At 37.6% G+C, this 16,126-nt stretch overlaps 1 protein-coding gene and 2 long non-coding RNA genes across 3 annotated transcripts in view; 1 reads left to right on the plus strand and 2 right to left on the minus strand.

The window, feature by feature from the left end:
* The window catches only part of LOC135084993 (serine protease filzig), a 55,370-nt gene that overhangs the window by 5,136 nt on the left and 34,108 nt on the right, over positions 1–16,126 (minus strand). The window contains exons 2-4 of the mRNA XM_063979754.1: positions 4,694–6,924; positions 3,568–3,718; positions 2,702–2,888 (exon numbers count right to left, since the gene is read on the minus strand). Coding sequence (XP_063835824.1) covers positions 2,702–2,888; positions 3,568–3,718; positions 4,694–6,924 — 2,569 coding nt within the window. The remainder of the gene's footprint in view (positions 1–2,701; positions 2,889–3,567; positions 3,719–4,693; positions 6,925–16,126) is intronic.
* Positions 9,692–11,641, plus strand: LOC135085073 (uncharacterized). Its single transcript, XR_010260014.1, has 4 exons — positions 9,692–10,143; positions 10,264–10,435; positions 10,779–10,901; positions 11,265–11,641. It is a non-coding gene; the product is annotated as an uncharacterized LOC135085073 (long non-coding RNA).
* On the minus strand, positions 14,175–15,551 carry LOC135085074 (uncharacterized). The gene is made up of 2 exons (XR_010260015.1): positions 15,125–15,551; positions 14,175–14,536 (listed from the first exon to the last, which is right to left on the minus strand). It is a non-coding gene; the product is annotated as an uncharacterized LOC135085074 (long non-coding RNA).

The raw sequence follows: 16,126 nt of genomic DNA on the forward strand, positions 1-16,126 counted from the left end.
ATAAAGGTAGCAAGAAGGCGCTGGACGCTGGCCGCTACCAACTGAGCAACATGGAAAGCATTGGGGGAGGCCTATGTTCAGCAGTGGACGTCCTATGGCTGAGATGATGGTGATGATGTGAGATGAACTGCAGGAAAACCAAAGGAATTGACATAGCCCGCAGAATTGAAAAATTTCGGTGGGCGGGGCACATAGCTCGTAGAAATGATTTCGGAGGCGACCACGGACAGGAAGACATACTTAGTGTCTTGGGGAAATTGAATTTGAATTTGAAATGTATTATATTATTGTATTACCACATACCTACATATAACAAGATACCACACAACCTTGCCGAATTGCCAATAAATAAATTTAAGATATCATATTAAAAAATACCCTTATATGTCCAAAGGGTCAAACTATAAGGTCAAACTATAACTATAAGGAATGCGTGGTCAGTTCAGTCTGCACCATGTTTGATGTACTTGAATTTGGTTATTTTTACCGTTAGATAATTACTGGCAACTAGTGGTGACTACTGGTGACTGAGTTGGTTCCGGCGTTTCTTCTCAGCACAGATAAAATCAACAATTTGTCAAGCAGAAAAACATAGGATACCTTATATACCCCGGTTTTTGAATGGCAGAAGCGCGCTACAATCTTTCTATAACATATCACGCAGGCGAAGTCGCAAGAAAAAGTTAGTGTAAGGTGAACACAAGAAAGAACAAAATCGTTGTATTCGTAAATGAAACGTTCCTTGATATAAACCTGTGTAACGTAAGAAAGAATAAAATTGAAGCAAATGTAACGGACGTAGCGTGAAACCACTTTTTAGTGAAAAAACTTAATAATATACTTTTCAAAAGCAAAAAGGGCGGTCAAATCAGCTACGCACGTGGTGGTGAGACCAGAGAGTCTCTCTTTATTTCATTTTCTGTGTATCTGCCTTTATTTTACCATATATGAATTGCTGAGCTTCAACATATATTTAGGCAGGGACTTAGACCGGATCCCTGCCAAATCCGGCTTACGGCGTAGCTACGGACCTCCCGATTGTATATCCGGATATTTTCCTTATATACTTAGCGCGAGCAAAAACTTCAACATCGCGATTCAGGAATTTACCTTCAAGATTTTTTTGCTCAGCAACAATAAGACACATCACTACGAAATTGTTAGCAAAAGAAAAGGACTCAAAAATCTACCTACGAAATTTTTTTCCAAACAATTGCTCCAAAAATAAAGATTGTATTAATTTTTTTGTATTTTCAAATTCCTTTATGGTAGAGCCATAAGTGTGAGAGAGACGGCCAGACTTCCTCGGTGTAGTCATCTAAAGAAGTAGCCTGAAGTCTACTGATTCCACGATTATCATTGATTTTTAGAGAAAGACTCTCCTTTCAGTAGCTCTAGGTAGAGCAAGACAACCAGTCGGTTGTCTTTTTGACTGTACCCCGCCCGCCCAGTCGGGCGGCGGGGTACAGTCGAGCTTAAAAAAATGCAGAGAGATCCAAAAGTCATACAATAATTACTTGGAGTCACTGATACTGTTTTGACATAAAATACTATGTTTAACAAGCAATTTCCTAAACAAAATAAGTCAAAGAAAATTAATGAAAGGAAAACAACCTGAAAACTTTTTTTGTATTTGTATTATTAAGATCTGCTAACAAAGCATTAACATTTTAAAAAGATGTAATTAATTGACAAGAAGATTAAATATTAATAATTATTTATTCAAAGTAACAAACTAAACAAATTCTAAAAGCATAATATTTATGTAAAAGCATGACACATTTTTGAGGTCAACTGTACGCAGAAATTAATGTCACGACGCGCGTGGCCCACCCATCCCACTCATTGATTCGAAGTAGAGCTGTCGTAAAATGTAATTTCGTCCATAATTTTAAGCATTCGGCATGGAATCGGCCGGAGCTCGGTAGTATTTAATTGATTCAAAGTAGTAAGTAACGTCCAAATTGGTTATACAGCCAAGGAGTTCGCCGAAGCTTATGTGGGTATTTAAAAAAATACGAATTTATATTATGAACCAATGTTAAATACTGTTTGGAAAATGAATGCTGCCTCTCTAGAAACAAATCATATGTTGATTTCAATTAAAGATCTCTACATTTTTTAAATTTTCGGCCGAACATCGATCATGAAAAGTCGACTTGTGTCGCATCTCTGGTTCATTCATAGTATGAACAGCCGGAGAATGAATGAAAGACGAAATACGGTTATAGTATTTGTGTTTTAGCAGTAAAGACGTAAAGATATATTTATTTTATCCACAACGAATAGGCTTTAGTCAGCATCTCACCTGATGCAAAGTGATGATCAGGCCGAAGGTAGAAGCGAGTTACACCCTGTATCCTCAACCACAGAGCAATTATTAAGTTTATCGCGTATACCCACGTGTGTCAAGAAATTAAATTAAAAGCAAATAATAAGTACAGTCGTCTTGGGTAACACTGAATAATAAGAATTAATTGTCTAATAATGAGTCAATCCATACTACAACAAATAAAAAATAAACTTGGGACGAAATTTACTTATATTTTGTGACGAAAAGTCACAAAACGAGTATAGCTCCAAAAATCAGACCAATTTACCCACACTTCTTTGTGACAGATGGACTTTGTGACCAATCAACGAAAGCCCCATTTTGAATACATGAGTATTAGATTCACTCACATTTTTCAACAATACTCACCCAGGCTGACAATGAGCAGCGGTGGTCACAAACCGGCTGGTGATCAGCACGCCGCCACATTTGTTCTTCGTGAACAGGCCAAGCCAAGTTGACTCTCGGACCAGCACTTGCCAAGGCCACTCCCCAAACTTGGCGTTCTTGCCGCCGACGATCCTGCCCGTTTTGACTAGGGGACGCACTCCGCATACTGGAAATGAAAGATACATAGATACGTATTTGGGTACCTAGTTGACACTATAAACTCAAAAAATACCTGACAAAATTCGCGACTAAAGCCCGGTCTGCGAGCACGCAGAATTTTGTCCAATGACCCCAAGCTGCCCATCCTTGTCGCTCGCGCGTAATTATATTGCTGTCGCGACTGTGCGACGGTCGCCCGCAGTGAGTGTGCAAGCGCGACAGCATCATAATTACGCGCGAGCCATAAGGATGGGAGCTTGGGGTCATTGGACAAAATTCTACGTGCTCACAGACCAGTCTATTGAGACCATTAATTAAAAAAATGCCTTACAAAATTCGCGACTAGATGACGGGGACAATAGGGATTCCCATTGTTATATACCTACATCTATTTAAGAGAGTCGTTTTTTGACAGGTCATAAAAATAATGTCAATATGGAGGATAGGTCATATCCAGTACCCTATCCTATCTCTGTAGCTGAATTCCTGAAAACTTTTCGAGACAAATGCCAAGCATATTTTTATAGTGTTGTTGTTTTTAGAATTCCAATTATTTTCAATCCAATATACCAAAACTTGATTTGGCCTGGATACGGACAGCGTAAGACCAGTCGATGTGAAATTCCTTGGGGAGGCCTTGGTCCAGCAGTGGACGTCATTTGGCTGAAGCGAACGAATATACTCACAATTCTTGTCATTATAGTCCACTTGTTCATACACCACGCTCTCAGTGGTGACCTCATCTGACAACTCCGTGGTGACAGTAGTGACGGTGGTGGGAGCTGTGGTGGTGATCGGCCTCTTGCTCGGCTTGGGCCTCTTGGACGTGGTGGTGACCTGGAATGAGGAGTATCAGAGGAAAGGCACAATTGTTCTGATGCTGGAGGATGAATCAGTGCCCCGATTACGCAAATTTTAACGTCTTCAATACAGACGCGCTTCTTCGATTCTGAGATACGGATTGGTCAAAACAGAAGTCGTCTGCTTTGGAGACGTTAAAAATTACCCTAATCGGGGCTTTGGTTTGATTTTGGCGTGGAGTTGTTAAAGAAGATGAAAACTTAATGGAGGGTTTCAAGGAGACCATGGATAATGATTGATCTCATGGTCTACGAACCCTTTGTTTGGCTATTAATGCACATTTATCTATAGTTTTGAGTCTGATGGAAGAGGCCGATTTCTTTAATAATTTTATTTCAGTCGCTTGGTGCTTTGGTAGTATTTCAAAAAATAAGCTAAGGAAGTACTCATAATATTTAGTCATAATTTAAGATTTAATGCGAGTAGACTAGTCAGACAGACAAATAACTGAAAGGTAGAAGCTAGAAGCATAAAAGAACTAGTGAAAATACTTTAATTAAATTAATAACTAACTAGCATATTAAGAGATATTAGAGATTATTCATAAGATTTCAGATTTTTCAGTATTTGAAGCAAGTGAAGCACTTTAGTACGAGTAAATAAGTACTTACGTAAATGCCTTTTTAAATTTCCATCTCTATTATTTATGCAGTAGGCCAAAACGAATAATTTCATGCATGAATATTATTGTCGCAGATGATTTTTGCTCAGCTAAAGCCTGGTCCGTGAGCACGTAGAATTTTGTCCAATGATCCCAAGCCACCCATCCTTATCGCTCGCGCGTAATTATATTGCTGTCGCGACTGTGCGACGGGCACCCGCAGAGAGTGTGCGAGCGCGACAGCAACATAATTACGCGCGAGCGATAAAGATGGGTAGCTTGGGGTCATTGGACAAAATTCTACGTGCTCACGGAGCAGGCTTTATCACAAGAGTATAAAACTAACTTACCGGTTTCTTAGTGGTCGTGGTAGTTGGTGGCGGTATAGTGGTAGTGGTCCTTCTATAAGCCACAGTTGTCGGCCTTGTCGGCTTTTTAGACGTCTTCACCGTCGGCCTTCTCGTCGTCGTTGTAGTCACCCTGACCGGCTTTTTGGACGTCAAAAACGGCCTTTTAGAAGTCGTAGTCTTTTTGGTCGGCTTCGGAGTTGTAAACCTAGTTGCGTTTGGCTTTTTGTCCAATATTACAATGTCATGCAGCTCCTGGAAGGTCCCTTGAAGAGATCCGACTATTTTGTTCACGAATAGATTCATTTTCTCATTCAAATTCTCGTCTTCTTGCCATGTGGGGGTCGTGAATTCAACATCGTGGAGCAGTTCCTCTGAATTGTCGGACAGTGCGATGCTAGTATTGTATAACGCAGGGTTAGACCCTGTAGCGTTCAGCATAGGATTTCTAACCGGTGGGAAGTTGATCAGGTCATCTGGAGACGTCTGCAGTTCTGGCTTGAAGGTCGTCGGTGCGTAGTATTCTGTGTATGAGTCAAAAACTGGGAAGGGACTGGTTGATACTGTTGGAGGTTTCGTCGAAGCTTTGAGAGGGTATGGACTAGTTACTGGAGGTGGTTTTGGAGTTATAACTACTGTAGGAGAGGCTGGTCTTTCGAATGTCTGAGGTGGTTTTCCCATATAGATGTTGTTGGTCGATTGAATATGGTTGTTGACGGTGATTTGACTGACAGGCTTCTTGAAAGGTTCCTGGGATATTTCTACAAACTGGGGCTCCTTTTCTTCCGTTGATGTTTCTGGTTTTGATGTTTGGAAGCCGTTTAGGACAATTACTGTCGGAGTTACACTTGAAAATGTATCAGGAGCTACATCGTAACCTGGAACGATCTTCGTCGGTGGTGTGACAGGTCTTCTCAATGGTTTGGCACCAGTGACGTAGCTCGTAGACGGTGGTCTTCTTGAAGTAGTGGTGGGAGCGACTGTTGTGCTAGAACTTACATAGCTAAACGTTGTCAAAGAATTGAAGTTATTCGGATCGGTAGGATATCTGTTAAAAGCTTCTATAGCTTGACTAGTTGATTGACTAGGACTAGGGGATGAGTAGTAAGGTTTGCTAGTAGGCTTGTCACCTTGTGGTATACTGTTAGGTGTAGTGTAAGGCCTCTTTGTGGTAAAAGATGGCTTTGAGTAAGAAGTCGAGGGGTTTGGAGTTGGGTTTATAGTTACGTAATGTCCTGTTGAGGAATAGTAGCTGGGGTAACCACTGCTGTATGAAACAGGAGCTACAGTTCCAGTAGGGCCAGGTGAAGATTTGTTCTCTATGATATCCAAGTCTACTGATGCTGGTGATGTCGCTTCTTCTTTCATGCTCGGAGTGCTATCGTTCAGCATTTGAATTATGCTGTCAATTGAAGACAGTTCAGTAATCTTCTGGCTTTCTTTCGTCACTGTTGACACCATGACGTAGTTTTCTGTCGACGGATTTTTACTGGTATTCTTGTTCCCTGGCTTAGGTTTAAATCCTGGTTTGGTGTATACAGGATGATGTGTGGATACCGTTTTAGGCGTCGAGGTCGGCGTCGAAGACATAGGGCTTACAGTCGGTTTGGTTTGCATCGACGATATTTGGACGTTAAAATCTGAAGGTCTGACGACATTTTCAGCAACTGAACCGTTTTCATTCAAGAGTATCGTATCAGCTACGCTATGGTCTATTGAACTGTGGCTGTATATGTCTTCAGGTTTGACTGGTTTTCCAAAAATACTATTATCCTTAGGAGGCGAATGCAGAAGTGAGTTCGTGATCTGATTAAAGCCTTCAGAGATCATCTCTTGTTGCATGGCTTCGGTTGTCTTAACATCTGGTGTGATCGTCACTTGGCTGCTGAATCCAGGTCTATATCCTGGGGTAACGACGGGTCTGAAGCTGTTGTGAAGCGCGCTGAGCTGATCGGAGTCATAATCATCTGTTTCGGTTTCTGCATCTGGGTAGTCTAAGTAGCTGGTCATGACCACGCCTGGGCCTTTGGGGATGTGGGACTGGCTGTCAGATTTTAATTGACAGCAAGCCCCAAATAAGAAGCCGTCCATGCAAGTGCCCACCACTTCGCCTCCTCGTTGCACGCATTCGTGGTTGAACATGCATATCTTGTTGCCTCTGTTGTACTTGGCTGCTCTTGATGCTTTGCAGTGTGATGGTGTTATTCTATATCCTCCGAAGAGTTTTCTTGAATCTGGAAAGAAAGAGAAGTCTGGTTATTCAATTGTTTGTAAAATAAGTCCTGTAACTCTAGCACGAAAGACTTTCGACTTCAAATCGTTTGCGTATTCGAATCGCAATCGAAATATTTAGTACGAAAACTCAAACAGCGCTCCTGTGAACGTGACGTAATGTGAACTTAGATGAGAAACGGTAGCCCGAAACTAATTTTGATAGTCGAAATGTCACGAATGTATCGAATTTTGTCTTATACGCAAACGATTTCAACAGTTTTTTATGCTTACTATACTTTTATTCAATTGTTTTTTATTTGAAAAGGAACAAAAGGGCAATTATTTTTAATTAATTATTATTCATTAATCGTCAATGAAATAAAACGGTACTAACAAGATGTCAGATTAGTGTCTAACTAATACTTAAAGCATCAATCACAATGTTAAGCGTACATAAAGTACATTAATATGTCAATAATTATAACAATAATCACACGTCATGTCATAGTAATTTATGTCAATTATAATTGCACGTTTTGTTATATGAAGTGATGTATTTTTTGTTACGTAAAACATTCCAAGTTCTTTTTTTAATATAGTCTGACCAGGAACATAAAAACCCTGGCATAGAGGCGCGTCAATTGCATTTGATAGTGCAACACTGAGTACAGTCGTACCTGTATTAAATGAATAGCTTAACTTTCTGTATCAGGATTCAGGATTACGGGCTAATTTGATATTTTCATAAATTAACGAAAAAAGACTATATTGTAGGTAACCTGGTATAAACAAATTAAATGAAACCATCAATCGAGCTAGTAGGATTTATTTTATTATTCATCAATAATCAAATTCAGAACTTGAATATTCAACTGCAATGTCTGCTCACGAACGAACGCTTCAAACTCGGTACTTCTTTCCCAATTCCAAAAAACTCAACACTTACAAAGTGACAAAAAACTTTAAAATAGATAGTTGAAACAAACCACAGCTAATTTTCATAGTGGACTGTACTATACGATAGGCATGCCAGTCAATTTGACAACCTTTGTCGGAAACATTATTCAATGAAAATATTGTCCGAACCCGTAGTATTTCTGTTCGACAAATACTTTAACACATTGTGAACCACTTTTCTTTCACGACTATAAAAAGATTTTAGCAATTTAATTTACAGAATCAATTGCACACATTTAAAATAAAGTTTGTTTACACTTTGACAGCATATAATGACATGCAAGGTGACATGTCAATGAAGTTTTCAGTTACTTGTCACGGTTTGGAGCTTTAGGAGCCATGTGACATAATAGAATTTAGATTAGAAGTTAGAGAAATAAAAGATAATTTAGGTTAACAAGTAATTTATTTAGATTTAAAGTAGTGAGAACTCTTAGGGAGTGGGTTGTCGAGCAAACTATCGTATCGCACGAGATTCGTCACCGGTGGTAGTATATTCAAACCACTGTCCTCGCTAGCATTGATGGTTATGTGGTTTGGTTCCTCGAGTTGGTAGGCCCGCAGAGTCGTCGACGCGCCAGACGGCTAGGGCCGTACGCACTGTGGTGTAGGGCCACTTAGAGTGTGCGCACGGGCCGTCCGACACGGCAGGCAGCTCTGCCGGGTTGAAGAGCCAGGTGGTAGGTTCGGCAGTGGTGACCATGCATGGTGTAGTAGGTAGGCGTAGAAGATGTAGGTGAACGTGAACCCTGCGAATCAAAGCGGACACTAAAGCAGTTGCTAGCTTTTGTCCGTTTGACTGCGACATCAAAATACTAGCGAAGCAGATGGAATGATTTTGGTAATAAATGGTGATGTAATGATGTGGCAGTCAAACAGAATTACAGTAGTGAAAGGTGAAGTGAAGTAGGCAGAATATTAAATTATGTAGGTAGAAAATAATTTAGCATATCATCTATGTAGGCAATGATATTATATAAAAACAAAAGCAGATATGTTATAAGCGCTCGCGCTGTGAATACTCAAATACGTCCCAATTGGGACGTCTTGTGTTTAGTCTTCGTGTGGCCTGCGTCGTGCGCAATCGCGTGCGTACCACACCGTAAGTTCCTGTGTTCTTACCAAAATAAATAAAAAATGCCATCGTGTGTGTACCAATTATGACTCTAAAGTAAACAAAATACAAGGGATCTCTTACCACATGTGATTATGCAAAATTATTTAGTATTTATATTTTTAATTATTTATGCAAACAATCAAGACGCCATCGCGCCATGCGCCATGTTCAAGTTAAGAAAGAGAAAGCGATCTTGTTTTGACGTTAGAGCGATAAGGATGCGTGCGCTGCGGACATAGATTAGTTAGTGCAGAATCGTTAAAACTATAGCTATCTCTTTCATTTGCGTGCTATTTCGTATCTTTTGTTTCACTTATCAGTTACATTTTGTCAATGTGTGCAATTTGGAATAGCTCGGCACGGATTAAAATCGTAATTTCTATGAACGTAACATATCTATAGTTCTGTAATATCATTGTATGTAGGCAATTAATTTATAGAACAATATAGGTAGGCAATAATTTAGAATAATTAGAACAGTAGAATTAAATCAGGTGCGATTGTGTAAAGTTGTTCATGGATGGACAATGAATACAATTGATCATCGATCGTATAACTAAATTCGAATTGTGTAATTTTGTCCATTCCATGAAGACCGAAAAGTGACCGGTCGTATAAAATCGTTTCATGGATTTGCGTTTTATTATTGAAAAACATACGCTAAAACTCATTATTTTTTAACAAATAACAAATCAAATCCATGTTCAAATGCAGTTTTTTTTAATAAAATTTTATGATTGCACCTTAATAACATACTTTTATTCATAAAAACATTGAATTCGAACTAAAAATTTACCTCTGCAAATCATATAACCAAACGCATAGAACGAATGAAATACGAGTTTCACTACCCGCCCCCAGGTGGCATACATACTTTAAGGCTAGGCAGGCTAAGTTGACTACTACTCTACAATAGGTGGCGTTAATGGACTACGAAAAACGACGTGAAATGTTTACTTCTTTTTATTTATTTATACTTTAATGCCAAAATTTTAACCTAAGGCGAACTTAATCTCACATTTAATAAATTATACATAAATAAGTGTTTTGAGAAGTAGTATTTTAATCTATGTTCTGTGAATGACAAGTGTTATCTGTCAAGTGTCAAAAAACTTGAAAAACTTTTACGAAGTTTGATTTTTGTTAAATTTGTTTATAAACACAAGTAAGTATAGATTATTACACTAAATTAAGGCATTCTATCAAAAATTAAAACAACCCAAGTTTCAATAACTACTCCTGTAACTTTGGTTTCTTCATATCAAATAATCAATTTCATTTTCAGTGCCAAAGGCAAGAATAATTGCCCACGCCAGATGGAGACCCAGCTAAATAATGTAGTAACAGCGCGTGGTCGTGTGATGAGGGTTCCTTGACTTGAGTTCTGGCGCAACACGTCCTGGGCACTAAACAAGATTGGGGATGGGACGTCTAAAGAGGTGCAAGCCTGGAAAACGGTAAGGCCTATTTTTATTGACATTAACCAATAAACTGTTCAACATACTTACACAACATAACATTATTATGACTCTTATAATGCGAACAGCTAGGGACTGGAATTTGTTGCCTGCTGCTGTCTTTCCCGAAGACTATAATCCGGGTGTTTACAAGGCGAGAGTGAATAGGCACTTACAGCGCAGATATGTACCATCCTAGACTGCATCCCACTTAACACTTGGTGCGATTGTGGTCAAATACCTGCCTCGTTATGCATAAAAAAAACAGTGACTAAGATTTATCACAATTTTTCAGCCACATTCTAGCTAGCAGCTAACATGTTTTTTTTGTTTCTCATTGCAGCTCTCGTCTTGCTCTACAGCACTTGCACTTGTCCCACCATCTACCAGTGTTGGAACTCTTCCAATAATTTCCCACACCCAGGTGGAGAATACTCCAGTTACTGCTACTACTACTCTAAAATATGTAAGTTAAATAATGGAATATGATAATGTATGTTTATATTATTATTATGTATGAACAGTATGATTTATGTTGCACAAATAATGAAGGTATTTTTAGTAGCTTTTGCCAGCGGCTTCACCCGCTTAAAATTTAGTTTGTCACAGATTGTCATAAATTATAGACTGTATGTTAATCTAGGTTACAAACAATAATACTGTTAAGTTTACACAAAATCCGTTCAGTAGTTTTGGCGTGAAAGAGTAACAAACATCCAGACATTATGACATTCAAACTTTCGCATTTATAATATTAGTAGGATAATAGATATGTGTTGTTGCTATATCCTAGCTAGCAGCTAACATGTTATTTTGTTTGTCATTGCAGCTCTCATCTTGTTCTACAGCGCCTGCACCTGTCTTACCATCTACCAGTGTTGGAACTCTTCGAAGTGTATTAATGATTATTATTTTAGTAACCATAAAAGTTTAAAACAATACATTTTATTGCATAATTATTTGTTAGCAAAAACGACAAGTACAAATGAGTAGGGAGGCTGTTGATTTTTCATGGTTATTTTATATCTTGTTGATTGTTCCAAAAAAAAACTAAGTTTTCAAGAATGCTGTGATTAAAGTACCTATAGTATTATATTTAAAATGAAAACTTAGTTTGTAAAGAGACGAAGGCTGACCACAAAAGAAGTACTTATAGCTGTCTGTGTCTGTGTAAAGAATTTAAATAAAAAGATGTGTATATTTAAACAGTTTTCTTTATTTTATTAGTCATTTATTCCTGTAAATAAGCCCACACAGGGCACTTATGTCCCAACATAACTTTACCCTACCACTTTGGCAGTATTGTGGGTTAAGGCTGATTAAAACGTGTTAAGTACATAAGTAGGTACCTACCTAACTACTTTATTGACTTAATTTTAAGTAATTAATTGCGTAGTAGTATAGTACAAAACTTAGTAGTAAGTTTCAAGTCAAAATTTAGATTGTGCTTGTGTTTTAAGTACGTGCAATTTAATCACGTAAAATTAAGTGAAAAACACTTATCTACTTAACACGTGTAACTCAGCTTTTAGTGCTATAGTTGTTGATGAAAAAGAACTCTTGTGTCTCACTAAAACTTATTTCCATTAACACCAAGCACTCACCGCTTACCACACTTTATCTTTCAAAGAAATAAATTAACAATTTGCATACGAGGACGAGGATAGAATTACACCTCTATGAGAATTTATACGATTATCATGAGTTACGAGTCACCGCAATCATTTGACACTAGCAATGGGCTCATGAAACTTAGACAATTCGAATTTTCTGTCAAAATCATATTCATCATTCACTCATCGTATAAAATTACGATCAAATCGTTATCATATCGTTATCGTTTTATGAACTCCTTACACAATTAGAATTAGCCGTTTGACACATCATAACGTACGTTATGAACTGTCAAATGAATACGATTGCCTTAGACAATCGCACCACAGAATAGTTCAATTTAGCAAATTAAATAGAATTTGGAATGAGTGTCGTTACAGTACGAACAAGGTCATACAAAGGTCATGACGTGTCGATGTCATTTCGTAAAATCGATTCATTTAATATTTTATTATGTAATAAGATGTAAAATATTACGAGTAACAATTGTAGCAACAGTTAAAATTACGAAATGACATCGTCCAGATACACTGAGCACATGGATTGCACATTTCAAGAACAAAATGGCGGCTAGGTACTTACATTTAGCACAAGTATAAAATCTAGACATTAAAAATACTTTTGCAACACTCACCCGGTAGCGGGGTTCACGAATACGCGATTACATTTTGGAGTTTTATAAAGTTACGTACATCGCGGGTCCGGCGGTGACGGACAGCGATACGTCCGTGCTCAATAACGCTCTGGCTCGGACTACGAGACGCGGCGGGAGCATCGAGGCCGTAGGCGCGTCGCTTGCGCATGCATAAAAAACAGCCCGCCCGCTCGACAGAGAACAAAAGAAATATTTAACAACTTGTTTCGCGCGTGTTTGCTTGTAGATTTATTATTTTATTTATTTGATTAGTGTAGAACATTATGAATTATTTAATTAAGTTATTTAGTTAGGTAGTTTACGTAGATTTAGATATTTTATTATTTAAGTATATTTATTTAGGTAGATAATAGTAATTAAATTAGAATTTAGATCTAAGATAAAGGTCAGCGGTAACGCTAACCGTTACATATCCCCCTTTTTACGGTAGGATTTTACCTAAGGAAAATCCGCTATCTTAACTGTACTAGCTAATCTTGAGTCTGACTAACAAAATAAACATTTTAGGTCTGTTTACTTGCAACCTGACGTACAGAGTATATGATTTTTAGTAGATCTCATAATACTCACAAGATTTATTAAGTTAAGATTTAGAGAAAGTCATAAGATAACTATAAATTAAATGAAGAGGTCGGAATATTATCTGTAGGGTAGACTACAGCTAATTACAAGTATGCGCAGTTGTTTAGCAACTGCTGCACCCAACAACTTCCTATCTTAAGTCCTAAGCAATGCAAAGAGGTACTTAGTAGAGTGTACCTTGCAATCCATTTTAGATGGTGCGTCAGACAAGACAGTTAAAAATAGTTTTAGACTTTATAATTAAGTTAGATTTCCAAAGATAGGTTTAAGAGATATCAGTAGGTAAGATACGAGTAGGTATAATAAATTGTTTATTTTTAGTAGTATTTACAATTTATTATTTAATTTAATAGTTTATTTAGAAGTAACGTTTTTAGTTACAAGTTAAATTTATATTTTAGATTAGAATTACCGAGTACGTAATATAAAAAAATACTAGGTAGGCACGCGGGTGTGTGTTGCAATTTACACAATACAACAGTAAGCATTACAATTTAGTTTAACAATAGTAAAATCCATGTGTGGTAGGTAGTAGTAAAAGTTAAATTATATTACCAAAGGTAGGTAGAATTTAGTTAATATTATAAAATGTAGGTAGATACATTTTATATTTAAGAAAATTATAGTAGGTAGAATAGTGTAGCTATTCTCCACAAAAATTACAAGTTTAGTACTACCACACAGAGATTACAATATTAGTTACAATCTTATAACTAAGTTATTCGAATGCCAACACCAAGAATAACCATTTATTACAAGTAAAACTCACTGGTAACGTCTCAAGTGCGATAGAATAGACCGGTATGGGCGCCAATGTCACGGTTTGGAGCTTTAGGAGCCATGTGACATAATAGAATTTAGATTAGAAGTTAGAGAAATAAAAGATAATTTAGGTTAACAAGTAATTTATTTAGATTTAAAGTAGTGAGAACTCTTAGGGAGTGGGTTGTCGAGCAAACTATCGTATCGCACGAGATTCGTCACCGGTGGTAGTATATTCAAACCACTGTCCTCGCTAGCATTGATGGTTATGTGGTTTGGTTCCTCGAGTTGGTAGGCCCGCAGAGTCGTCGACGCGCCAGACGGCTAGGGCCGTACGCACTGTGGTGTAGGGCCACTTAGAGTGTGCGCACGGGCCGTCCGACACGGCAGGCAGCTCTGCCGGGTTGAAGAGCCAGGTGGTAGGTTCGGCAGTGGTGACCATGCATGGTGTAGTAGGTAGGCGTAGAAGATGTAGGTGAACGTGAACCCTGCGAATCAAAGCGGACACTAAAGCAGTTGCTAGCTTTTGTCCGTTTGACTGCGACATCAAAATACTAGCGAAGCAGATGGAATGATTTTGGTAATAAATGGTGATGTAATGATGTGGCAGTCAAACAGAATTACAGTAGTGAAAGGTGAAGTGAAGTAGGCAGAATATTAAATTATGTAGGTAGAAAATAATTTAGCATATCATCTATGTAGGCAATTAATTTATAGAACAATATAGGTAGGCAATAATTTAGAATAATTAGAACAGTAGAATTAAATCAGAATAGTTCAATTTAGCAAATTAAATAGAATTTGGAATGAGTGTCGTTACAGTACGAACAAGGTCATACAAAGGTCATGACGTGTCGATGTCATTTCGTAAAATCGATTCATTTAATATTTTATTATGTAATAAGATGTAAAATATTACGAGTAACAATTGTAGCAACAGTTAAAATTACGAAATGACATCGTCCAGATACACTGAGCACATGGATTGCACATTTCAAGAACAAAATGGCGGCTAGGTACTTACATTTAGCACAAGTATAAAATCTAGACATTAAAAATACTTTTGCAACACTCACCCGGTAGCGGGGTTCACGAATACGCGATTACATTTTGGAGTTTTATAAAGTTACGTACATCGCGGGTCCGGCGGTGACGGACAGCGATACGTCCGTGCTCAATAACGCTCTGGCTCGGACTACGAGACGCGGCGGGAGCATCGAGGCCGTAGGCGCGTCGCTTGCGCATGCATAAAAAACAGCCCGCCCGCTCGACAGAGAACAAAAGAAATATTTAACAACTTGTTTCGCGCGGGTTTGCTTGTAGATTTATTATTTTATTTATTTGATTAGTGTAGAACATTATGAATTATTTAATTAAGTTATTTAGTTAGGTAGTTTACGTAGATTTAGATATTTTATTATTTAAGTATATTTATTTAGGTAGATAATAGTAATTAAATTAGAATTTAGATCTAAGATAAAGGTCAGCGGTAACGCTAACCGTTACATACTGTTGCCATTAAAAGAAATTAGTACCATTAGTTTTCCGCAACATGGCGAGGGTTTTTATGTTCCTGGTCGGGCTATAATTTCCTTATTTCAGAAGTAGTTTAAACTTTGTTTTATATATCACTTCGTAATTTTTCTTGTCGTGTCGACACAAACCTATACAGTGTCAGCCCAAACTCTCCCACAATAATAGCGTTGTCAGTAGCCTTCATTAAATCTTCCTGCGCACAGTGTTTTATTTTGGCTTAGAAGCGGACATCCCTGTTTTATTAATTCAATCGTTAGATATTACTATTATGTATAAAATTGATGAAGGAACTAGTAGTTGTATTTGTTTAGTTTCGAAGAAATATTCGATTTTGTGATTTTATAAAAAAAACAGTTTTAGAACCATATTTTCTAAAAAAATTACATTAAGTCAGAATTTTGTAAATAAATTTACCTATCACTATAACGTCTACCTTTATGCAAAAATAAATGGTTATTGCTGCAGTAATTTAGGAATTATTTAATAATTTATGATTTTCAGAAAACATTTTTTTCTCCGTTGTCCTAGAAAATTGGCAGCTA

The sequence above is a fragment of the Ostrinia nubilalis genome, chromosome 27 (assembly GCF_963855985.1).
Source record: "Ostrinia nubilalis chromosome 27, ilOstNubi1.1, whole genome shotgun sequence".
In the NCBI taxonomy this organism is placed as follows: Eukaryota; Metazoa; Arthropoda; class Insecta; order Lepidoptera; family Crambidae; genus Ostrinia; species Ostrinia nubilalis.